General features: G+C 39.9%; 1 protein-coding gene and 2 long non-coding RNA genes across 8 annotated transcripts; 2 read left to right on the top strand and 1 right to left on the bottom strand.

Annotated features, from left to right (window-relative positions):
- On the top strand, positions 1-9,983 carry LOC111271400 (uncharacterized). 4 transcript variants are annotated; one of them, XR_002686846.2, is made up of 4 exons: positions 1-2,072; positions 3,867-4,200; positions 9,555-9,626; positions 9,870-9,961. It is a non-coding gene; the product is annotated as an uncharacterized LOC111271400 (long non-coding RNA). The 4 variants fall into 4 exon arrangements; XR_002686842.2 differs by lacking the exon at positions 9,555-9,626 and having other exon boundaries at positions 22-2,072; positions 9,875-9,976; XR_002686843.2 differs by lacking the exon at positions 9,555-9,626 and having other exon boundaries at positions 26-2,072; positions 9,870-9,983.
- LOC111271399 (uncharacterized) lies at positions 4,196-26,930 on the bottom strand. The gene is made up of 9 exons (XM_022852153.2): positions 26,239-26,930; positions 10,416-13,071; positions 9,936-10,193; positions 8,362-8,432; positions 7,417-7,597; positions 6,894-7,015; positions 6,547-6,697; positions 5,900-6,190; positions 4,196-5,487 (listed from the first exon to the last, which is right to left on the bottom strand). The coding sequence occupies exons 2-9, from the start codon at positions 10,555-10,557 to the stop codon at positions 5,027-5,029; spliced, it is 1,677 nt and encodes a 558-aa protein (XP_022707888.1). The 5' UTR covers positions 10,558-13,071; positions 26,239-26,930; the 3' UTR covers positions 4,196-5,026.
- LOC111271401 (uncharacterized) lies at positions 10,093-24,045 on the top strand. Of its 3 annotated transcripts, XR_015315308.1 has the most exons (3): positions 10,093-10,220; positions 17,876-23,301; positions 23,606-24,045. It is a non-coding gene; the product is annotated as an uncharacterized LOC111271401 (long non-coding RNA). The 3 variants fall into 3 exon arrangements; XR_015315306.1 differs by having other exon boundaries at positions 17,876-24,045; XR_015315307.1 differs by lacking the exon at positions 10,093-10,220 and adding an exon at positions 14,907-15,201 and having other exon boundaries at positions 17,876-24,045.
- Positions 26,931-26,966: the final 36 nt, after the last annotated feature.

Genomic DNA, 26,966 nt, shown 5'->3' on the forward strand with positions numbered 1-26,966 from the left:
TAGTATTGAAATAGGACCTAGCACGCCCACACTTACGTCATGCACTAGGATACGTAGCACTCAAATGAAAAGAATACAAGGCACGTAGGAATCGTTGCATCAATGAAGCTTTCGCTATTCGGATAATGAACTATTTGACCATCGACCTTCCCTACATAAACTCGGTCCTAGTGGTAGTCATTTTAGCACCGGCTGAGAGCCCTATGAGGTCTTAAATTGTTAAAATATATTACCACTAAATAGTCAAATCAAAACACCAACTGACTTTCAATGGAAATAGGTTTTATTGAGCTTCATCACTTCCTTACCTTTGCACGCGCCCTTTTTCTCGTAATCGCTCTACTGCCACTGTTGTCATAATCTATAATGCTTTAATGCGTATATATACGCACTAAAGCATTATATATATATGTATAAGAAGATCACTATGTCTATAGTAATTCTCAGTTATTATAATTACATATTCATTATTCTCTCTTCTCGATGTCGATAAAATAAATTAACACCAGTAATTTCTCATTATATTGAATCGTCATTTTTGTTATCGTCCTTTCATCTTGTGATCGGTTGTTTTCGTTAGTATCTTAGCATCGTTGTTAGTAAGTGGTAATAGCAACCCTAATAAAAGATAGTAGTAATATTAATAGTGATTATAATGCAAAGGTTATCTTGTGCTTCCTATCGTTAGCGTCATCTCATCATTTACGTTGAATATTTCCATCTCGTTTTGTTATATTAGATCTTCCTGTTACAAATTACATACACATTTATATGAATATCAGGGTTATAAACGGTTGGCTCGCGTGAGCTGTTCGTTCTTGACAGCCAGTTGCCGTGGAGCTTACTACATATAATGGGACCATTTTCAACGAGTTTCCCATGTACTGTTATTAGTGTCGTGCTTTTGTTGTCACCACGGTAACTAACATCCATATGGATTAGTTTATTCATTGGTGATGTTTCATTTGTCGATCCCACCTCGCTTGTGTCCTGTCTCGATGCCCTGGTGATCTTCCTTACGGACAGAAATATAGGTAGATAAACAGATAGATAGATCTAGTAGTTTAGTTGCAATCGGCATGATCGTAATTATTTAACTGAAGTTGCATATCATGGTAACTTCTGACTACCATATTAATTCACTTTCACAGTTAGCTATGTACGGTTTTACCATGTAAGAAATGGCATGTGTTATGTACTGGCGGTATTTTGTTTTCTAAAAGGTAAATAAATATAATTACGTGCTCTCGATGTTTTCTAAGTTTTTTGTTTTTCGTTTTTACCACACAAATACGCCCCGTTTAGAATGCTAATTGTTGAATTTCTTGACGTTCGCCTGCATGATCCTACTGTCAGTTAAAATGTAATATCTAAAGGTTTTTTTTTAATTTTTGTCTTCTGATTTTTGACGATTTTGCGTTTGTCGTGTACAGCCCTATTAAAAATAACTGGTAGCAGTAACCCTTTATTCGAATGTTAAATCTGAAAATTTTGCCGCATTCAATAGCCCATTGGCTTATTTTAATTAGAATGCGCTGAGCCAGTTGAACATAGTAATGATCTTTTCGAGGCATTCATCTACCTATGAACTTTTTAAGGTGACACTACAGGTGTACTAACTATACTTGAATAGATATTTTTCTCACTTTACTCCGTTTAGCGTATTTCAATGGTAGCACTATTCTCGCTTGGATCGATTTCGATAAACTTTGTGAAGGACCGTCATTATATCTTCGGTCCTTTTCTTTTCCGCATTGGTAGTACTTTTCTCGCTGCGTGCGCTCTTATCTTATTGCTTATCTTGTAGTTTCAGTTAGCTTGTTCTCGTTGTTTTTATTTGTTGCTATGTATGGTGATTCGCGTGTTGATGTATCATGATGTTTTCACAGAGCTGTATGTTCCGGTGCCAGTTATCTCCTTAAGCAGACGACGGCTAAAACTTGTTTTATTGACTATCATCGACTGCCGGCCGGCGGGCCGGCCGTTCGTTCGTATTGGAGTTTTTAAATAAAGTTTTGCAATCAGTCAGTCAGTCAGTCAGTAAATCGTTTCTGCTCCAATACGAGGCTCAAGTGAGTATTTTAGGGATTCATCGGTGCAAGTCGGTAAAGTGGTGTAAATGAATGTGTGTTATAAATTCGTTTTGTTTTCAATGGCCACGAAACACGTTTCTCTTGCGGCTGACTGACTAGAAAGTATAAATTGGAAATTGGACAGAAAGCAAAAAATGGGGTTTTCTGATTTGAATTTTCCTCAAAATCCTATAATGTCGTATGTGTATAATCGATGCTTTCTGTAGACCCTCGCAATGTTCACTTTGGCCTTTATGCTACGAATTTATAACTCATCATAGTGTTTTCTCTGATAGATATCCGATACTGGTTGCTTAAATTGTTATGAACTCTTCATTAAAAAAATTGAGACTTGATATTGTCAAAGAAAAAATAAAATTTAATTGTCGTTCCATGGTGAGGCATCAGAATTCATCGTATTAACAATGATGCCTACAATATATATTCTGTCCTCTATTAGACAGAAGCCTGCCTCATGGGCTCTTTTTTTTTAAACCTTCATATGCGAATCAGTTGCTAGTGTTGTTGTTATCGGTAAGAAAACGTTAACTGTATAGGTATTTGTTTACGACTTCGTTCAACGGCCACTACAGTCCTTCTTTTAGCTATCGTCGTTATTCGTGTTGAGTATGGAAGCTTCTACTGATGTTGTTCTTTATATTCCTACTTAATTGTTGCCTTTGTTCTGTGCGTTGGTAGATGCATTCTAAAAAATAAAATATATGCTTTGCATTAGGTGTCCTATGTACATTGCATTCGCTGGCACTGATAAGACTTATCAGGATAACGTTTTTTTAACTGGTTTTCCTCGCAGTTACGCCGAAAAAATCAGCTCCACGAAATCGAACCAAAAATGTTTGTTTTGTTTATGTACTAGTTGAGGAAACTTTTCATACAATTTTGCTCTGGTCAGTATTACGCACGAACTTGCATTGCGCCTCACATGAGCACACTTAACGAAGGGTACTTGAGGTGCTCAAGAGTTAACGTGCCACTAGGAAGAATTGCAAAGTCACTGAGTTCAGTCGTGAGCGCAGATCGATCGCAATAGGTTATGGATAGACTCCTACGAGGTGGTAATGCAGCGTAAAAAATATCTTGAGCACCAGCCGCTGTATAGGTCACATAAGCCGTCCAAAATCAGAGTGACTAGGGCATTGTTTCGAACCTTAAAAGAGTTAGCTAATGGATTCAGCCTGTGACAAGGTTTTTGCCAACAATTCTGAAAGCTGAATTGAATATTTGGTATCTAAGAAATTCTCTGTTGGCCGTAAAGGACAACCCAACCGAATTTTGTGTTCTACCTAGGGTTCCGGACGTAAGGTTTAATGTAGACAAACGTAGTCAGTAAAGTAACACATTTAGTGAGAGGATGTTAATCAGGCTGAAAAAATAAACTTCACAATGAATCAGACAGCAGTCCAGTGTCTCGGTGACATTCTCAGCCACACCGCTAATATCTGTGCAACATCAGACATTCAATTTTACGGAGGTATTCTTATATCATTATTATTATTGATTATAGGTATATATCTGCACGGACTGCAAAGGTAAATTTCGTTTCGAACAGACGATGTAGAGTATTCAAATCTAACCAAGCCGCCCCAGTCAATGTGTGACAAACGTATCTGCGCCGCTAGTACCTGCCACAATATACGAATATGAAGAATCTAACGTACGTAATGATATCGAAGAAAACTCCGTTTACAGAGTGGTCTTTTAATACGACAGCCGTTGCGTATAGACTTGTATCAACTCAGCAAACTAATTGTGAAAGGTTTGGCTTTTTTTCAGGGTGATCTTTCGCCGAAAGTGTTGTCGACAAGAACTCATCTATGTGAAACGACGAGCCCCTGCCAACACTGAGGCGCAATAACCTAGCACTCGATTCATCTTGAAAACACAGTCTGATTGAAAAATTCAGGCGCGTGCCGTATCAGGCGCTACTTCTCTTTGTATTGAACCACGAAATTGCGTAGCGTCGGCTTCTTTTCCCATCGACGCTATCGGTCGATGGCTGACTTAATGTCTTTGGATCTGTATGCTATCAATAGCCATTCTAGCAAGCGCTTATTTGATGAGCAGTCCCATGAGCCCCACGTAACGTCATATTTGTAGATGATACAGGGTATTGGTGCCTGTTTATGATTCATGTTTGGTTTTTCTTATAAATATATACCTCGTTTCATTACTGTATCTTTTTGAATTTCTGTTTACAGCTTGTTTTCCTATGTATTGTACACAACCAGTATGTTATCATGCATTATTCCATTGGATTTTGCTGCTGTTGTTACCATTGAATTGTAGTGCATTAGACTATATTTACGTTGTGCTTGTGACTAATCCAATCACGCATCGTCTCGAGGATCCTGTCGTCATAGTGAGCAGTTCTGCCTCGATTCCTTCTCGTACGGTATTCTGCCTGTCTGATGTTGTTGTTTTGGGTTGTCGCGTTTTCTCTGCCTCAAGCTTCAATTCATGGAATTGAGGATTAACACAAAAATGATCTAAGCTAATCATAGTCACTATTCGTCACTTCCTTTTCGTTGGGTCTACACTTCGCTCTCAGGCGGAAGCAGTGTCGCCATACTAAGAAATTCGGTGGCCAGCGAGCGACGCGCGCGTTGTGAATGGGAGGCGTATGATACTGCACCACCCATAGCACCAGCTTCTTGAAAAAGCAGGCTTGTCGGAGATGGTGTCGGCCGTTGAAGTGAGCGGACCCTCCGAACTGTGCAAGCAGCTGCTGTGGTACGCGGCGGTCGTTGTACTGGTGATCTTGATCGGGATCGGGTCGCCCTTTGGTCCAGTACTGGCGGGCACCTTGGTACCGGTCTCGTTGGCGTGAATAGCCGAAGGCCTGCAGAAGGCAACTCGATCATCGACAGAGGCGAGCCTCCATCCGTGGGGCTGGCAGCATCGTCGAGGTCTGGCCCGAAGTTGCCGCCGTCGCCCTACATGCGACTGCTCTCCAAATCGGCATCGAGTGCACCTAGCTCGTCAAGCTGGTCAAACCCATTCACGCGGTCGAATCGGTTTAGGTTGCTGTCCCGATGTCTGGGCGCCGGCCCACACGACCCAACCGCACTTCCATCTGAGTGATGGCTATTGCCCCTGTTGCTGGCCATCCTATGGCTCGCATTGCTGTTGTTCTTTTGGCCACCACCCGATTCTAAGTCGAGGATGTCTGGTCTCTTACGGTACAGGAACGACTGGAACGAGCGGCCGAGTAGCGAGGCGTTCCCGGGCGAGGAGGCAAACTCTGCACGGGGCGACATCAGGTTAGTGTTTCCGGTGCTCGAGCCGATCGCGCCTGCGCCTACGGATGGGCCTACGTCGCCGCTAAGCGAATCGCCCGATGTGGGCGGAGATGGTGTAAGCAGGACCGGCAGTGAGTGTCGCCTGTTAGTGGTGCCTGTCGATGAACAACAGATGATCACACAGAGAGACATACAGAGCGAAACGGAAAATCAAAGGAAATTCTTGAGAACAGTCTGACATTGAGGGAAGTTCCTAGATAAAACAGAAGCACTTACTGGATATTAGTGTACATTGTTATATAAATATATATGTACACATGCGTCATGGGCGTATCGTGATGGCAGATGCTTTCAATTACGTTTAAAGTACAATTTGACTTAGATCATAACGCAGGCCACAGAACGGAAAAGTGAAAACCGTAGCTCGGTCATTTGTCACTTGTCGGAACTAGTCTGACCTCCGGCTGCACTGCGCTTTGCGCAACGGAAGTGTAGTGCAATGGTCCATGAAATAACAAGACCTCCATACAAAGAACGAAGTGAACAAAGCCAAAAGGGAGAGCTCACTTGGAATGTGGCTGAGCGCGATGCCACCCGCTGAGCTTGCCGAATCCTCCCGGCAAAACGACAGCAAATCCCGTTCGGTATCCTCGAGCAGCTGCTTAGTACGGAAGAGATTCTGGGACGATTCCTCCTTGAGCACTTCGACGAGCGTAAGCAATCGCTCTATGTCGCCGCTCTCGCTTCTTTCGGAGTTGGGATGCTCAACGATTGTCACTCGTGAGCCCGGCCGACCGCTCAGAACTGCCTTGTAAGTACCGCAGCCCCCCTCGCGTTCGGATTCCTCCACCATGTTACCTATTGAAAACGATGAACGAAGATATGTACTCGATCTATGCAAAATTGAATTGATTTAGACACACAATACTGTATAGATATTTGTTAACGATAGTTGTCGAATCTCGAGTCCCCACATTGCTTTCCGGGTCACCTCCACACCATACGCGGATACTAACCTACATATTGTCGGAATCATAAAAAGATGTTGTGAAATTCATCGATCCTTAATGTTTGTGACTGGAATATAAATATACTATTGTGCGGGTTTGAACTCTTCAGGAATCTTAATTTACCTCGACGTTAGGCTGAAATTAAGAGTCAAAAAGCTCTACGCAGCTTTCGTGAACGGAATCGTGAGCAGTAACGCTACGTACCGAAGGAGCGGCTCTTCTTCGGTGACGGGCGAGTTTTGCGCTGTTTAACGGCAAACTCCTGTAGAATTTTTTGCATCTCATCCAGCCGGGCTCCGAGCTTCTGCTGGGTACTTTGGAAGCTTGAGGAGAGCCGATGCTCTATCCGACGCACCTGAATAGATTAACTGGCCGATTAAAAGCACTGATCAAGGTACAAGAACTAAATAATACAAAACTTTATGTATACTTCCTACTGTTGAGGTTGTGTACCTAGAAGGTAACTGTCATTAGCGTTTTTATGGAAGATCAATGCTCATACCAACGTATTCCATTGTTGCAGACTTCATTTTTACCTTTTGGTACCCTACCTTTTTTGAACGCATTGCTCTACTGATGTAGTTGAGAATCATCGCGAGGTAACCCAGGCCAAAGATAATCCACAAGACAACGGCTGCCTTATATATCCATATATAGTCACCTTCGAAATTACCTGAAGTTATGGTTTACGGGGTTCTACATTACAATTGGCTTTTATGGATATCTCACATATGTATCTTACATCGCCATCTCTATGCGCTGCTGCTGTTACCCCTGAGTACCTCACAGTAATAGTATAATCACCTAGCGATATTTCGTCTGCCGACTTAAGTGGCTGCTCTCTCCTAAGGCGGTTGTACTATAACCTAGCATAGCAATGGGCGTGACTGTAAGAGCGTTTTGCTGACTAATTTCTTCTTTATTCTCAGTTAATTATTCTCGTTGGTCGTTTCACGCAACGCAGCAATCGATACGAGCGCTTGTCTTCAAGACAATGCACTCAGATTGAGAACGACAAGTTCTAATGGGAGGCCAAAATAAAAGAAAGGATTTCAAAATGTATATTATTCGTACCAGCAACGTAATCCCCAAAGCCGATAGTAGCGAGTGAGATAAAGCAATAGTATAGAGCCTCGAGGTAGGTCCATTCTTCGATGTACATGAACAATCCGGCGGGTAAGATTAGGAAGACGATTAACCATGGCACGAGAAACGTCGCCGCGTTCACAGCTAGCGCTATCTTCGATGTATACACCTGCGCGGACGGTAATCGAAGTGAGAACAGCGAAAGTGACAATGAATTACTTCGAAGACGAGGATACTATTGTAGTATAACCTATTGCACAAATGATTACGTTTGCAGAAGTGGTTACGTCTAGCCGTCCAATTGGAAGCATAGTAAAACGGTATCTAAATGAAAATGTCTTCTACTGAATGAGCTAGCACACTTTATAAGATCAGTTCAGACTAGTGACACACACCGTCCTGAAAAGCCTGTAGTCGATGTCATTTTATTATTACAATGTAGGACACTGCAACTGAACGCAACACTAGGTGACCCTCTACAGTTGTAAAGTAAATGCTAAGTTAAGGATTGAATTTCTATTTTCGGATAGGCAGCAGCTGGCAAGCCTTTCTTGACTCTGCCGTGTTCCTATCCCGAGAAGTTAGCGCAAAACCACTAATGGTCGGCACCCTGATGAAATGAAACCATTTCACTTTTTGTAATTCATAGACGAACAAAACCTACTTCAGACGAATACCATTTTAAGCTATTTGTAATAATCACTGCATAATGAGCAACTGATTCTTTTCTTTCACTCACATTGGTCACTCGGAAACAGCCTAACCAAAAAAAAATAGTTCTAAAGGTATAAACAAAGTGATGAGAGCTTGCATAAGCTTTTTGGTATTTCTGCACCAAAAACTATATTGTTCGAGCTCGATTTATATTCATCACGCTCTCAAACGATTAAAGATTTTCTGCGATTTCTTCTAAAAATATAGACTTGAACATACCCTTCGGGCAGCATTTATTCTCTTAACAAGATGTTTGCTAAAATGATCACCAATGGCAGCGAGCAGGATGCCTGAAAAGAAATCGATTTAGATAAACAGAGAAATCTATTTAATTTTCGATAAGACGGTCATTAGCGGCTTTGTGAAGCACTTGTTTCATCGCAGAAACTCAATCGTTAGTCTCAACAAACTGGGTGGGCGTACTACCCAGTCCGGTCATAGTTTCACTACTCATTTAGTTACATGTCTAGGGCATGTTTTACTTATAAATATTTCAAAGAGTCATAATATTCACTTCGACACTAGTAAACTGTTTACTATACAACAGTCGAACTTTAGTTAAAAGTTAACTTCTCTCGACAAAGTTTCATACCTGTCATCGTTTCATGAATTATTTTAGATACACGAACCTTTTCATGGCGGAAATTGAACGACTTGCGAAAAATCCAGCTTAAAAACACCAGTGTGAGATAAAAAAATAAAGAGTTTGGTTTTACGTTATCGTTTGACCTCGTTTCGAACTACCTCTGTCATTCATAATGACGTAACACCTTTACGTTTGAAGACTTCGCCGATATTATGGTCTTGACTTCTTCAAATTGTTAATGGTTTTATGCCATTGACAGTAAACAAATCGTGACGAAAATATTCGTTTGGGGTCGTCCTCACTTCAAGTCGGAACGCGAATAACACAGCGCAACGAGAAGTTTCCACCTCGAGATATTCCCAAGTCTAAAAAGGAAGGCTTCATATCGAAATGATGTTTTCATTATCTAAATACTCGTCTTTATACTTTCGTTTCAATGTGGGCTGTGCAGAGACCGCACAAGATCCAAACTCTTAGTGGTTTAGTCTTCCAACAACTGTAAATTTTCTATATTAACTGATATGTACGTTTCCTTTATAACGCCATAGGATGAAAATCTGTTGCAGATGTTTGCTGACGCGAAAGCAGGACACCTTATATTTTCTCGTAATATCCATCACTTTGATCAGATTTGAGCTAAAATCTGATTGCTAAGTTGAATCAAATTTAGACAAAGCTAACATTTCTTAATTTATAGAAAAAATAATGGAGAGACTGCTCAAGATCGACACTTGTTTCAAGTAATTCGAACCAGTGCTTCTCTGATTCAACTGGGCTAAAATATAGAATTAAATTTGAGTGGTCTCCTCTGTCGTTTGCCTTACAGGCGAAGAGATCTTCCCTTTAGTTAAGTGTAAATCAAAACAGAGTTCAAGTACGGATGATAGAGCAGGATGGCGTAAGAACCCAGTATTTTCTGACTGTTGTGAATTTCACGTACCCCAAGTAAAGCGTTTTATTCACACAGTTTTAATTAATCCGAAAGACAATTTCGTATGAATAATTTTTGTCAAACATAAAGAGTTATACTAAGAGCAAACTACAAAGATCGCAAATATAACGATGTCTTCTATGTAGAGCTTATCATTCACAGATACTTTCTCTTTATTATATTAACAGAAACGTTTGGCGTTTTTTGCAGATCAGTCTGACTTACAGGCTCAGGCTGAACTTCGCTATGTATAACGGTTCCGATCTGTCCACCTACCAGTGAGAGGGACGCCTAGCATCGCGTATGCGACACAGAACAGTCTTCCTGCAACGGTCGAAGGCGAGACATGGCCGTATCCTATAGTGGTGACAACGGTAATAGCGAAAAAGAATGAATTATAGAAGTTCCAGTTGACGTTCGTCTCCTTGCCAGTCATATCGATTAGATTGCGCATTCGTGCATTTGTCAAGTTCTGAATCATGGATACCATCTCTTCTCGAGTGAAGTCCGGATGATGCAGCTTGTTAAGTTTGTCTGTATAAAAAAAGTTAATAGAAAAAGGTAAGCTCACATAGATTAGCCAATCGATATGCAATGAGGGCTTTTAGCGGACCAAAATTACATTAAATTATTTTAATATGAACAATACCTTAGCAATAAAATGAAAAAGAGTTACAGCTGAAAAAATTTTGCAACAAGCACTGTTTTGGCTAACTCTTTAAACAATCGAAGTTCATTTTTGGGCTCATACCCTACCAAAAAGTTTCTTCTTGAGTTCTGCGAGTTCTTTTCGCCTTTCGACTTCGTGAGGTCCTTCGACGGCCATGAAAACAGCTCCCCCCAGGACCACGAACATGATGAACACGACCAACAGCGCCAACACCTCTTTCTTGCTCATTGCAATCGCCTGCCGCGGCAAATTGGAATGAGTATGTCAAATGCATGGCAGGCCATTTAGGCAACGATCCGGTTTCCGAAGGAACCAACCCGCGAGAGTTACCCAGCCAGACCCACAGATAAAAGCGGTCAACAAAGAAAAATACATTCAGAAAGTTATTGAAGGAGTACGTAATAACACAATGAAGTGCGACACAACCGTAGATCAAAGCCTTTAATGTTACACTACTAGTGTTAGTATTGCGTGTCAAGCATTTGATGAAGTTCAATTAAATGGATCTGAATAAACGTATTTGAAGGATTTTGATGCTCCCTATAAATCGTCTGACGTGTGAGTGTTGTATACAGTTGTTGTAATAGAGGCAAGCATTTTTTGTTTTGGAGAAAAATATATCAAACATTTCTAGTTTTCATGAGAGATTTTCTTTGGTCTGTCAAGGAACGCTGTTGTGGCTTTAGAATATCAATCAAATGAAGAATTACTAATAGCTGATTACGCCTCTTTTTATTTCAATTAATTTAAATTCTGATAGTCTAATAGAATGTTAACATTTCAATATAATAGGCACTCCTAAAAGACAACGCTAGGTTATATGCTTGAAACAAACCAAAACTATAGCTGTCCTTTCGATATATTTTGTCAAATATATCAATGGCATTTGGCTAAATAATTGTTTTGGAAAAATCTGATCATACGCATCCATAGTATCTTACTAATTACCGCAATAATCAGAGGAGTCGGCTGAACTACGTAGGAAAGAATACTGCAGAATTCGATATACAGAAGGCCTTTTCTTTCTTTTTTGTTTCTTAGAAGTAAAGTATGAAGGGTGGAGTTGACGGTTATCACTTTCATCGTTATTACAATGTACTGTTATTTCCTGAAGAATCATGTCGACACGGTCTTTTTAACCATAGTCCTACTCACAGAAAAACAACATGGTTCATGAACTGAGTAATAGCTAAAAGCTGTCCAGTGTATTTCGTCGTTTCGCATTTGCAGTACCACTATTATATGAGTGCAAATAGAAAGCTGACGTGGTGCGAAGAAGACCCATCGTCCTATAGAAAAAGTTTTCCCCTTAAGCCTAAGAGGTCTGTAGCTTGCTATAGCCAAAAATGGTGCGAAGTCGAATCTGTTATTAACATGTAGTGTTACAGGCAAGACTGTGCTTAGTCAGAAAGACGCACATTAAAAAAGAGCAATGAACACTGGCAAGTGACAACAGCGCATGCGACATAAAAGCCATAGTGGCATAAAGGGAAGATGAAGGCTGAGTGAGGCAGAAAATTTCTCGCGCTGCTTCCTTCCGTATCTTGGTAAAAATAGCAACACAACTGATGGTTCTGTCCCTTAACTATGTCGTTCTAGCGCTTAACCTTGTCTAAGGACCCTGTCGGTTTATCAGGAGGAGACACAGAAAAGTTCGCTTATTTATATAGGTAACAAAACGATAGCGGAAATATAAAGCGACGAGTGGACGAAATAGGTCCACATAATGTTTGCAATGAAAATTGCTAACGCAGAGGTACCGCAAGAGGCGATAGAGGGCGATTCGGTTTGACGACGATGAAAATGTGCGGCTCGTTAATGAACCAATCAATTTTTTGTTGGTGTGACGAGCATAGGTTGTTACCAACCGTTGACAATACTAGATAGACAATACTTGATTGATATGAACGACTTATACAGAAGACGCCGATGCCATATAGCATCTGAAATGACGAAAGTTGTTAAACCACCCCAATTTACCTATGTTCGTAGAAGCTTGCAACCCTTAAAGCCCCAGGGTATGAATGTGAAAATGCAAAACAATACGGATCGCAATATTAATATGGTAATCATCAGGATAGTCTTTTTCATTGTCAGTGACACAAGAGGAATGCCCGTCTATGCGATTTTTTCGAAAATAATGCTAGCTATTTGAGTCAAGTTGATTTAAAGTCCCATAGATTATGCAAGGTTTATTTATATAACTGAAACATTTTCTGATCATTTTCAAATTTTTACGACCGAACAATAAGCCTGCAGCATGTTTACATGCTCTCTTATAGATCCAGCTAACATACATTTAGTACTACGACTGTTAAGCAATTTAAGCTGAATTAATGTGTACGTATTTTATCATGTATAATGAACTTCTTAGTCTGCTAGAAAAATGACGATGCGATCTAACTAGAATAGAAAATCAGCAGATTATATTGCAATTTTTACACGACACCACCCAATTTAAAATAACTCACATCCGATGGAAATGGCGCTCCTGGCTCCATTTTTTCATGAAACCTGACATTTTTCGTTTTGACCTGTTTTATCTGTACGTGGGTTCCGTTCTCCGCCGGTGGCACGTTACCGAGCGACCCGTCAGAGTTTGCCCTTTTCGTCGTACTGCCGCTTGAATTTGACCCGTCACCTCCATGAAGTGATTGTATGCTGGGCACCTTGCACATGCTGAGGTTGTGTAGGTTTCAATTGACTGAGGGCATTCCACTGAAAAGAGGGTTTGTTCGATTTCTATGCATTGCGCGTCAATACACAGGCACGAATGCACGCGACAATAGAGAAATAAAACCAAAGATCCGAACAAAAAATTAGATACAAACAAAAAACAAGTTCAACAAAAAGTTAAAAACATTTTTCTGATACAGCTATTGTAAAATGTCATAGTTAAAACTATTATAAACGTTCAGGCTATTGGTGCAAGGCCGGTATGTACAGGCTAAATGTTTATGAAGAAAGCTTAAGAATTTAAAAAAAAAATTAAATTTAACGAAGGAAATTAAATAAATAGAATAATTGGATTTTTACAATAATAAAAACAATAAAAATGACGACGGTAAAATAATACCCTTTTCAGCACAGCAACACAGTTATGATTTCTACTGTTAGAGGAATTGATTCATCTATTCCCTGCATCTAGAATTAACAATGTTTCCAATGAACCATAAATTTTGACAACAGAGGCGACATATAACCATGGTTGCAATGTTTATTATTGACAAAGTGCACGAAACCGTACAAAATACGTCTAAGACTTGTTTTTTTTTGTTACTATAATAGCTAGAAGAGGTTCATCCTCCGCATTCGTTACGAATTTATAAATCTAGCTCAAAATGGTTTATGGGATGCGCGCGCATTCTTTAAATAGTACCTATACTTTGTCTCTACTGCCAAAGACATCCATGTACATAAATCCTATCTTTCCCTCCGTCAGCTTCCGATTTCCGTTTATTTGAAGACCAGATTTCTGTCTTACTTTTTTCGGGTAAGAACAAGAAATAATTTACGAGCAAGATAGTGGACGAATCGTGGCGTTCCCGTTCTACTTTATCGGAACCTTATGACCTTACAAATAACTATTGTTTTTTCGCATGAATTTTGTCATGAGCTTAAATAATATTGACACTAAGCCATTAGCTAAAATAATCAAAACATATAACAATACCGGAAGCACCTAATAATCTCTGCTGGAGCTACGGTTTGGATTATATCAAGCAAGATTTCATATATACCGGAATTAATTTCAACAAAATCGATCTACTGACTAACAAACATACAAATGACTATGTAATAATCACTCTAATCATAATTATTGTACAGCTGTAGTTCGAAATTTTCGTAAACGTCTCAAAACTATCGGTATTGCAACCCTTTCATCTGACGGATACAATGTTATAGAATTCGTCAATAATGCCATGGTAGCCTAGTCAGTAATTGAAGGAAGTTCCTTGTCCTGATGTAAGAATGAACTTCGGAGATCCGGTCAAAAATCCTGTATTTTTTACTTAGATGTAATAGAGTACTGTTGAAAAGGGCGTATCGTATGAAAATACGTCTACTTTGAACAAGGAACGTCTGATATGAACCATTCACTAATGCCCAAAGCGTATAGGTTTTACAAAATGTTAATAGGCATAATTTTTAGCAACCTGCTTACGGTAGGCGGTAATAATGGCGCGTGCATGGAAGCTGTGCCTCACTGTTGCTGTGTCCTAAATGTCTGCTGGCATTATATAAAACGTTCTAGAAAAACGAAAAACAATACTCTTAAATAGGCAAATGATCACGACTAAGTTGACGATATCGATTACCAAGATTAACAATGATCTATAAATTTTCCCCTCGTAATCTTTCATTTTTATAGATATTTTTTAAAATTGCCTAACATTTACGAATTTCTGACCACCAATTAATACAGCGACGTACGCTAGATGATATCACAGAATATATAATTTGAACGTTCCTTCCCCTCACTAAACTCGTTGAATTATATTTTACAAATGACTATATTGAATATCGTCATGATTCCTATTAATATATTAACCATTAATAGATTAATTTGTTGCCGCTGTAAGCGCAGTTTTTCCAGCGTTTATTCGAGAAGAACCTCATCACATAATGATTGAATTGAGAGGAAGATCCACTTTGTGATACTTCGAATACATTTCAAATGTATTTTGTGTTAGGAACATCATCCACAGCTCGCGCGGTGAGTCCAAGGTCGACATCTTTTTTCTACCGCAATAAATCACAGGGGCCGGCTTTCGGGCAAACGTTGCCGGCGATCTTTAGCGAAACAGTTTGCAGCTTCCAGCAGCAAATACATCCGAATAAAGATGGAGGGCATAGCTATTCAAAGGACAGGTATTAACGTTAGTCTACAAGGCTTGCGTAGCTTTTTACGTATTGATATTCGCATGATCTCTTCCCTTTGTGAATTGTACACGATGTTTTCGTCCAACCTTATTTTTTATCAAATGAAGATGGGGACATATACGTGTTATGTGAAGGGCAAACCCACCACGAGTCATAGACGTTTTAACTATTAATGAGATTGACGATTGATTAACACTAAACGTACAATATGAAATCTATAGTAGACTTGCGATGCGGCGAAGCCACAGATTGGTAGTATAGTTAAGCGTGTTCGCTTCTTTGCCTGTATAATGCGGAATATTATAGGAACACTGTAAAAATGTATATATATGTAATCCACATGATATCGTGTACGTTCTACTCAGCTTATGTCTTACGGAAGTTTAAAATAACATCAGTTTTATCCCCAGTTGTAAACTGACATCATTTATTTGTGTACGGAATGCTCATACTGTTTGTTAAAAAAATGCATCTATAAATACAAACTCGGCGAAAAACATGCACAGTAATGGCTACATGGCCATATCACCGACGGTCGTATAGACAGCGGTCTAAATTCATATTTGTCCTGATTATAAACATGTGTGTCAGTATGTACAAGACATTGTGGCAAGTGCCGGTCTCGCATGTCACGATGCAAATGCAGGTCATAATATCTGCAGTATGGTGATTGCTCTTTTTTGATAAAATCACTTACATTTTTTTAATAACAACAATAGTAATATAATTTCGGAACGACGAAAGCATTGGAGGGTTTACCGCACGTATGCATATCAGTTCATGCGTCTGTATCCACCATTGTCTACTGCATCAGGGCGCTAATCGAGGTTGAGGATCAACCTGCTGTTATATAGTTTATTGGCTCTCGATATGAAAAATTTGGTCTACGAGTGCAAACGGCACACCCTTTGGATCCTTTCGGTCGATTTCAAGATCTCAAATAAATCGGATCTAGTAATTTTGGTGTTTCATAAATCTATTAGATGTATAATTTTAGTTTGTCCATGAAGAATAAGGTTTGGATCGAATTTTCGACCTAACCTAGTGTGTACTACATCGAGTTAGCGTAGTTAGACTTCTTGCGATGTATGCTTATCAGAGTTCATTAACTCTAAGTTAAAAAATTTTATCCTCAAAGAATATTTATGCTAAAAATTTTAATATTGCTATCTGAACAAAGGGTTATGAAAATTTGATTATTTTTTCTACTTAAGGAGTGTGTTTTCTTACTTAAAACGGCTTAAGTAAACATTTTGCTATAATCCTATCCATAATGCTATTAGCGAGCAGCTACGTACTTTTGATATTTGAGTGTTCAGGCGTGTTCTTAAATACGGATTGGAATAATGCGATCTGAAAGACTGCTAAGGGACAAATTCACTGAGAATCGAGAGAACTGAGAGAATTCAGTAAGACCGAGTTTACTAAACTTGCCAAGGGGGAATAACCGCTGCTTGAAGCCGATTTCCTGTAAAAACATGAAAAATCTAACTGGGACTATTCTGGGTGATTGATCCTGTCACATTTAGTACTATAAAGTGAAGATTAGGATTGTTTCAGAGAATGGATTCGAGATCAGCAAGTATTGATTTGGGGAAGAGAAAGTCCAACGAGGCCTCGTTTCACATGAAACTAACTTGCGCCGGCGTTGACCGATTACTACGTAAATGTATTACTCGAATCCTATATGAAAAAGAATATTAGAAATCTAATTTAAACTCACTATTTAACTCATTTTGAAGATTTTTTTTTTCACTAAAATGTCGATTTAGAAACGCCAAAGTGCTATAACTGGTCGTTTGTCATGAACTTCACAGTTATACCCCTTGAAAGCTTGAGTTTTTTTTTTAGTGAGAATCGGTACGCGGAACTCAACTCGCCGAAATGTAACAGCCGATTTTGCGGGATGCTGCTAGAACTACAATCAACAAGGACCTGATATGAATGCTCATAAAAACGACCAATTTTAAGCAAACGCCATCTGACAAGTCAGTGATGGCAGATTTACACATCATATTAATATTACATACTTACATACATACATAATAAACATACTGCCTTCTGGGAGATATGTTTCGTTTAGTATTTAGCACAATCAAACAGGTGCACATTGGGTTGGGCTTTACGCTAACAGAAAACGAAATAGATTCACAGGATAATGATGATACGATGTGTCATCATAATAAACTAGTAAATCAAGTCACAATTTCGAAATTTGGTGCCTCTGCAGGCATTGATGCACGGATATTCTTATCATTGCGCACTGCGTTATAATTTATTATGGTGCGATATGATCGCGTACCGAAATTACGTTCGAAATTGAGGACAAGTCGACGCTACCCCTCGACCTAACACGTCTCGGTCAAATTGGTGTTGTTGTTGTTTTGTAAGGTAGAAACAAACCAATTTGCAGAAACGTGTACGCACTCGTACATACATAACTATGGTAATAGCTGTGTCGCGGCTGATAATTATGGAAATATTACACACAAATCTATTAGTATACGAATCTCGCGGGTTCTCTAGTAATATTTCTTTATAACTATGCGTCGGGATCGAAAGTCCGATGACGCCCGTGTTCTTGCATATACAGAAAACTATGTTCATATAATTTAACGTTATTTAAGTTATACAATAACATCTTTTCTTGCTAATCTTGCAGATTAAAAAATTGAACCTAACGGTTGAACTGAACCGGATTTCGGGGTAAAGTTGTCGGGGGAGCGCCGGCTAGAAACAGAGAAGAAATGAAGACAAGACTCGTCTGCGATGAGAATGTTTGACTATGTTGTGTATTGTTCTATAGAAGAAATTCATCACAATTTAGGCAAGTCTTTTGTTTAATTATACATTCGCCAGATTTAGCCTAGTTCAATGGACGTTCTAAATTGAATAGTGCCTGGCTCAGCGCAACTTAGAATACGTACATAAAAAACGGATTATACTTCACAGTAACTCGCGCTCACTCTCAGCTGATATAGCGTCTAATGACCACCTAATGCCTTTCACGACAATGGTAAGTTACCCTGTGAACAGTAAAGCGATAAAATGGCGTGTTGGTCTTGAATGATACTCGTTTACGGCATATCATTTTTCAGTTGTGAAACTCGAATTCTAATCCGTATCAATTAGTAGTAACCAAAATTCGTAGATGTTCTACGTCCGCCGTGGGCTCGATGTGGCCTACCTATCATGGCTGTTCAGAGAATTTCCTAATAGGAAATTGTGTTGCGAGCAAGTCGTGGTAGCCGTTGCTTGAATTGGTTTACTATAGAATAAAAATCATATTATTTCCTGTGTTTTTTTAATTTCTAAACATTCTATTATTTATAGCATTTTTCTATCACTGATCGCCGATAAAATACCTCTCCCCATTCAGGTAAGTGATAACGTAAAACTATACTACTTAGCTTTTAACCAAGTTTAAAGGTGCAGTGTGTATATACATACAGTATGGCTATGTTTGTCCTTGTAACAGTAGGCTATACGGAGCAAAGGGTTAAGGACCCAATGTGCTACCAACTTCGCTGCGCATATCTTGACGGGGACGTATTTGTGACTATCGTATCGACGATCTTTCTACCGATTAAAGTCAATAAACTCGTTCCAGTCGGTATCCTCTTCAATTCATTATCGGCGGCGGCGGCGGCGTCGTCGTCGTCGTCATCATCATTGGTTATAATAGTAAAACATTCACTGACACAGTTAACGGGCGAAACATTTCGTTAACCGTCACATCCCGGACCTATCATACGTTAGTTATCTGCGGGATTATCGCACGTCATTTTAGTTGTTTCCCAGGTCTGTTTCTTTCTTCTTCAGGATTATACAGTTGATCTTGGCTATGTTTACGTCTTGCGGCAGTCACACAAATTAGTAGAGATTAAATGCAAACGGGCTTAGGCAGTCCTTCAAGACTTCAAGTAACATAACCTGGTCGATTCGTCGTACGGTCATAACTTTATAGAAATCAGACCGGCACTGTTGAGCTGTTTCGAATTCGTTTGTTGACTGGCCGCGGGCTAATAGTGGCCTGACAATTAGATGACGCAGGCACAGTGAATGATTGTAGGTCGCTACTGACGCGTCCTATAAGGTGTTATACGCCAGCTACCTGTTCGTATAATTGTATACATAGCTCTCGATGGCGTACTGCGTACGATTGAGTTAACTAAACGACTACTGCTTGAAAACGCTAGACTGTCTCGAGCACATGGAGTAGATAACGCATGATCAGCATCCAGAAATACTTGTTTGTTACCTGTTAAATTGACTAGCACGAAACCCTTAACGATGTTGAAGTTAATATCAAACGTTTGCTGTTAAGTGTTTAATTTCTGAACAGAATTCGAGCGGCGAAGGTCATTGTTTAGAAAAATAAGCTGGTCCTAGTGGCCATTTTATCATTGGTCCGTTTAGGCAGCAATAATAAATAACAACTGATAAATACTCTAACTTTTTCACACTTGGTTGGGGTTATCTGTTTTTCTAGCATTAAGTGCTCAACTCAGCATCTTCGATGAAAACAGACGTTGCACAAGCTGTAAGACGTAATTCCTCATTATCTTTTACACCCCCTAAAACATCCAGAAAATCCACCGCAGATTATCACTGACATGTAACTAGAAAAATACATTGTCTAGGCAAACACTAATAAAAATCGTCGATTGTTGATGTGGTTGGAATAGTTTTTTATTGCGGTGAATTCCCGTTTCTGATTTAATCAACAAGCGATACGAGGTGTTTCGATATATGAATAGCTATAGCAAACAATGCTTATTTAAGGCTACAAAGCCCAGCCCGAAATCCCATCGCAGGAAAGTCGTTAAGTTACTGTCTACATTCTTCAGACAGTACAGCTGGTATAACTCAGGTTCATTTATAGGCAATAAATCCCGTTGATAGTATCTGGTTCGTGTTGTCGACTTTCAGACTATGACAGGTCGAACTGGTTAGCCATGATGACCGATAAAAGGCAGAACCAGGCAGTTTCCATCGAGTAACCGTGGCCGCTGCCACCATTGTCTCAGGCGACAGTTCGATTCACCTCTCATCGTTTCCATTACCGTTTCGTTGAACAATTGGCACTTCGTCTGTGGTCTGACAGGAACCTTACGTTAGTTACAATCCCGAATGATGTCATCCAACATCCATTCGTCCCTAAATAGTTCCATCAACCTCCGCTGCAACGCAATTCAGATCCCAATGGCCACCGTGAAAGTGTTAACAACTGCTACTGTTGTTGTTGTTGTTGCTGCTGCTGCTGCTGCTGCTGTGGCTGCTGTGACTTACGTCGCTACTGCCTTGAACGGTAGAAAAACGGCCGCGTCCGCTAAATCCACAGCCGCCAGCAGCAGCAATAGCAGTAACGCTGAGCTGCGAACCATCATCATTTGCGGCATATCGCCACCGGAAAACGGCGAAGTGTTCAAGATTTACTAGGCTGAGCTGTTATAATAATTGATTTGCACGTCGTAACGCTTGTCGTAGTGGTGCGCTATAATTGACATTGGTATGCTACCCCTGCCCACTATACTGTTACAGAGCGAATACTGCTCGATGGCCGATGACGTAGAGCTTGCCCTAATAATATTTATCCACGACTATTACTAGTACGTTGTTGCTATAGGTGTCCATTAACCATAACCGGGAGATTGATCACAAAAAAGAAACTTGTGGGTGAGTTATTACGGTACCAGTTACGAGAAGACAGGTACCGTCTGTGGTACCTGTCTTCTCGGATGAAAGATTTCGATGCTAATAGCAGTTGTTAACAGCGAGCAACAATAATGGCCTAATGTACGTCGTTGGTTTATATCGGACTTTCACGAAAAAAACACGCTCGCTAATTAGAAGCGCGGACTAAATGAACACTGAATCATCATTTCACCTAACATGTTTGTCAGTCACCGTGTGTATGTTAGCTAATTACTCATTATCAGGTTTTATGTTGTTTTTGTTGGAGCGTGTCGACATCGGGCAGATTTACGCAAATCCTGCTCACGCAGCTTTGAGCTGGCAAGGATAGAAGTAGACTATAGTAAAACAGAAGCGAATACTAATGAGACGCATTTATTTGAGTAAATCGTTTGACCAAAACGACATTTTCATTTCGGAAACATGTTTGTCAGCTTTTTCCTGTGAGCTACTCAGTAAAACCGGCTAACTCAGTAAACAGTGGTAACTGTAACCAACTGCTGTAGTGACAGACGTTTGGCCATAAACTTCTTTCTGCCACGTTTGTGTCGGATCCGTTTAAAGCTTCTTAAATCACCTCGGTGGGTTTGTGACACTGTATACAATTTGACACCTTCTATGCTTCACTGAAGCGCTAGGAGGTGCCGTTTGAGGGCACGAACAACCATACAGAGAAATGTTTTAGTTCACTTTTATTTAGATGATGACCATGCAAGACGTATCGCTTCTTTCAACTCGAACCTTTTATATTACTGATGGCCCCTCGCTTTTCGCCGTCCGTCTACCCAACTGCCGTGGAACAGCTGAAATCTACGAAGTACAATGCTAATTACAATATCGTTTCAGGCAACAATGCTCAGATGATGCCACTAATTCATGTTTGTTTTTCTCTGAAAAACTTGTCCATTTATATCCCGAAGTTCAAATCTGTCCTCTCAAAGTTTTTGTCATGCCTTTTATTGCAGTAAACTACGCTCGTTCGGAAGACCATTAGTCGGCGTCGCCTTGATAAGAATTCGATATTTTCAAAGATTAAAATAAGAACATATGCAGATCGGTGGTATGCAGTTGTCGAAATTGTCGTCCTCTTATTTTTCCAATATAATTTAAGAATACGCAGGTCCATTAGCGCGTTTAGGCGGCGGCCGCCGCCGAACGCAGAGGGTGATTGCAGCGGAGATGAACATTTATCACGTGCGAGAAATAGTCGCCGTAAATTCGGATCTCTATGCGTCTTTTCTGTGGGATTCGGCAGACTTGAAGTCAGCGAATACCACTATTGTACCTGAGATTAACTGGCCTCGTGACGTCAGATTTCGAATTCAACGAACGATTGAACGAAGATGTCCAAAATAGCCAAATTATCTTTCTTCAGTACACAAATGCGAGTACGTACGTTTTTCAGTGGCATTATTTATTTTGGCAGTAGTGTTGGCACAGCACTGATTTTGAGTGGCGGAAATATACACTGCTATCAACGGGAGCTGTGGCTAGTGGGTACTTCAGCTGAAGATGGCTGAAGCTGACCTTTTCAGCAATGTCATACTCATGCAAATGGAGGCATGTCATCTGTGTGGCCAGCCACGTCGATGGTAAGGTGCTTTCGCTGTAACCCAGTTGACCTACAACATCTTATTAAGACGTTATCTTGTCGGTAGAGGCGTTTCTGCCATCAAGACAACACGCACAACGTAAAATACTTCTATTATATAGAATATTACACGAATTCTGTGCGCATGATTTTATGCGACTGCAAATGTAGAAAGAAGTTAGCTTTGAAAATCAACAAGGGTTCGATTTCGCTAGCGTGTTTCGAGAGCAGACGCTTATTGAGGGATTCGGGTAAACAGTTAACACCTATATGTGCGCATATGAATATATATGTGTCGAAAAATGGAAGAAGTGTGCACGAAATATGACGAACGGATCCAACGAGAGTAATTAGCATCGAGAGAAAATTACCGTTGCCTTTGAGGACTTCGTAAAATCTAGTATCTTTGACTTTGAGATGAGTGAAAGAAAGATTGAGATGATACTTTTTTAAGCTGTTAGAGTTCGGTGAAAATTACATTTTCGTAGATAGAGAAAAAGCAAAACGTTGACGAAAATTTCTCCGGGTTCAACGTGTTATCTCGTAATTTTAGTCAAAGTATATTTCGGTATTGTCTTCGTATATAATACAGTAAATATCAAACACTTGAAGCCCCTGTTTATAAGGATCCGCTCTTGTCCTACAACTGATAAATTGGATTTTCCGAAAAAAAAAATCAAAAGATAAAATCATAATTCTGTATTCTGTTCGGCCACTCAGGATTACTTGTATTGAGCCCAGCTTTCTGAACCAATGTGAAACAACGATCCTGAAACCTGTCGTAGAAGGAGCAGCCGGGAGTCAGTGATCGAAAAGTTTTCGTCTACATCAGCTTTCAACACCAGCTCTATCGCTACTGAATTGTGCCAGATATATTTCAATATAACTGTTATAACAGATTAGATAGCGGACCCCGTTTTCTACTGAATGAGCAGGCATTTCATATCAAGCTCACATGCGATTTGTTAGCCTCTACAATCATCACACGTGTCTCATTGCTAATAACAGTATATTATTAATACGAAGTAACATTAGCAAAAAAGAAAAAAAGAGCTGCTAGAATTAGTTTCTACATGAATACGAGCATATTTGGCTGACTTTCAGGAAACGAGCCATTTTAACAGGTCGAAGTAGACGCTTAAACAGGACATTGAGCCGTCAGAATGTCGCGCAAAGATATTGTGACGCTCCTATGCAGTGGTCACTTCCCGTTGGCACTACTGGAAAGAACATATTTGATTGGGTTCCATGCTTATCGAAAGCGGTCGATGCGGCTAAAGGACGAACGCACCACGCAGGAAAACTCATCGTTTCCGCATTAAATACTGTACCTCCACGAATACAGGGGGCCCCTGAGACAGAGGACGGGGAGTTAAAATTGTACCAAAAATCTAAGAATCCTTATCGAAATTGTGTATGACTTTTACTTATTAAGTTTGGCTTGCCTGCGCTATTCTATTTCTGTATATATTTCTAAATTACTTTAAATGTGATACATTACAATCCGATCAATATATTAAATGTTAATAAATTAAGTAGTAGTAGATTTTTATTGGCCGTTCACATTTACAGGTAATTTTAAAAAATGGTTTCGCTTGCGGAATAGTTGCCAAAATACATTTCGGTCCAACTTTACACAGTATACGTATGACATCGTCCAGATCGTCTAGGCCCTTCGTAAATGAAAGAGCCCCAGCCCAGTGGAAAAAGCTCAGTTTTTTTTAAATTCTTTCGTGTATTCAGGGGTTTGTGTTTAGCTCTTAATATATTTTTAACTAAACTTAGTGGGGTAAAGAACAACGCAAGGGATATTGCTATTTTCGTATAGATTTATCTACGCTGTAGAATAACAAATTAGACAGAAATATTGTTTTAGTTCAATGTATTATAGAACAGAGATGTAGCGGAGTAAATCTATTTGGATTAACCTTATTTATGAATTATCATTGAAAAAACATTGACTGTCGATTCAATAAGACCGAATCGGTTTCGCCGAAAGCAGATGGCAGACTTAGTATGCGGTTTTTAATAGTAAAGTAATATATCCTCTGTTGTTCCTTGAAAATAAGTAAATCAAAGCTATGAAGTCGATAAGTAAACGGAGGTAATTACTGAAAATTATCTCTAGATGCTCCAGGGTCAGCCATGTTCCTGTTAGACTAGGAACGCTCAGAATACGAAATAGGTTACTTAACAAGCTTGCAAATATTAGAAACGAAACACGCAGTAATTGGCCGTATAATGAGCGATCGGCTAATGATGTGAGAATCTAGTTTTCTGTAGCCAAATTCTATTTGTTTCGAACAATCTGCCAGCCACCGTAATAAATCGACATCGCGCTTGTTCTAACGGTACGCATTTTCCTCCCTACGATTGATAATAGGACAATAGTAACAACTGCCCTAATATCCTATTTTTTTTTCTATTTAATTCTCACTTCAGTGCAGAGACAATTCGCAAGGCGCCTAAAGTTTATTAGAATACATCTCATGCACTGACTTCAACAAACATAGAGAATCCATAGTTGTTAAGTCGAACTAGTACGTGGCAGACAAGCAATTTGTACCGGCTTCTACCTCACCTATCCGTTAATTGAAATCGTTGAATTATTAATAGTTTGACACTAACGTTTTTACGCATGGCCAGGAATACACGGATCGTCCGCGATGTGCTCCAAAGTAGCGTAGGGAATGGAACGCCTTGCCATCTAATCAGTCTGCTACGTAACAAATGTACTTCTTGGATTTATGTTCGCTGGCGGCTCGTATCATAAATTAGGATCATAAATTGTTTTCGGTATTTTATATAATGGGTGGCGTCTCCACGTTGCTATACGTATTCATTTTGTTTTTATTCTAACGTTTCCCTCTGGAAAAATCGTTAGTTTATATAACATATAACGGAGACCCATTATGATGTTTTCATTGTCGCTGAAGTAGTTTATCGTTTGTCCTAGTTATCATCGTACGATCAGGTGCCACCTGGAGATAACTGCTTCTATCTATGCATTATCAAAGCACAAGAGTATGCATCTTTAAAAATGTAATTTTTTTCAGGTTGCCCAGGTACTTTCAGTAACTCTTGTATTTTGCATCAGACCATTGGCAACTGGGGTGACAAATGAGGGCAGATCTTGCTAACGAGGTAGAAAGGGGGCGATTCAAATAGAAAGCTCCCTAAATCCATTTTAGATAAAAGGCTGATTTCCTTCTTTCCAACGAAAAAGATGTCCTTTTGGGGGACATAAAAGTTAAAACTATTTCCAAAAATAATTATAACTGAGTATCGTTTTTTTTTTCCCTGTAACAGAAGGCTCTTCCCTGTGCGATAAGAAATTCACATCTAATTTTCATTGAATACGATTATTATGTTAAAAAAATAAAAGCACCCTCGATGACCTGACAAGACACACAGACGCATGAAGATTATTCGATGACGTCTTTACGAAATGTTCGGTTACGTTCCGAGAGAATCAAATCTCTCCATTAAATGTTTATTTGTCGTTAACTGGCTTAGAATCGTAAGATAATTTTGTGACTCTTTCGGAGGTAGCTTCTGATTTGGTATTGTAAATCAAAGCACAGGCGTATATTTAGATGCGTTGCATTTGCCCATCCGGTTACAAAAGGTATTTAATGGAGAGAGTGTTCAATAGTGTCGACTATAGCAAATAAAAATGCTAGAGATGTAGTGATGATATTTCATAGTGGAGATGTCTTCTTAAAGGTGAGAATTACCTTGATCTCGACCTAATGCGGATCGTTCACGAAAGCGAATCGTTCAACATGACAGGCAGACCAAAGCTGGTAAGGAATTCATAGGAGACGCTCTCAGCAACCTGTTACCATAATCCAGGGACTGCACAATTTCCTACGTTGACGAGTTTGCACCACCACAACACTTTGAGTATCCTTTTTTCTCTCTTTCTCACTAGTTCGCTGTCGGTACATCCTACGATGCATTCAAATCTTCAATATCTCGTCAAACTCAAGAGCTTTGAAAAAGCGGGCCATTTACTGCTCATTGCAGGAGAGCGATCTCCGGCGCGATCCCTCCGGACTCCCGACCCTCCGGAGATCACGCCTCCACCCAAACCTGTTGACTCGCCATTTTGTAAGGAAACTGGAAGTTTCAAAGCGGTTTTTCACCCTAGCGAACACGTTAAATACGAACGCGACTATCTAAGCACAGGAAAGCCAGCCGAACCGCAGCAGAGCACAGTGCTGATAGCTATGGTATTAGGGGGTGGATCTAAATGTCCCAACGAAGCCCGACGTTGATGAGGTATTGGTGACCGCCCCCTCCGATAAGCTATATCAGCCAGTGGCGCTGCTGCCGATGTTAAAGCAACTTCAGTTGTTGCTGATTTGCTTGGGTGCTGCCATTCTACCGGCCTGACGCCGTATAGATCATGAGCCGGCCAAATAGAAAAGAGTGAGAAAGGTCTACTACGATCGGGCGCGCG

Source organism: Varroa jacobsoni, unplaced genomic scaffold, assembly GCF_002532875.2.
Source record: "Varroa jacobsoni isolate VJ856 unplaced genomic scaffold, vjacob_1.0 contig00580, whole genome shotgun sequence".
Taxonomy (NCBI): Eukaryota; Metazoa; Arthropoda; class Arachnida; order Mesostigmata; family Varroidae; genus Varroa; species Varroa jacobsoni.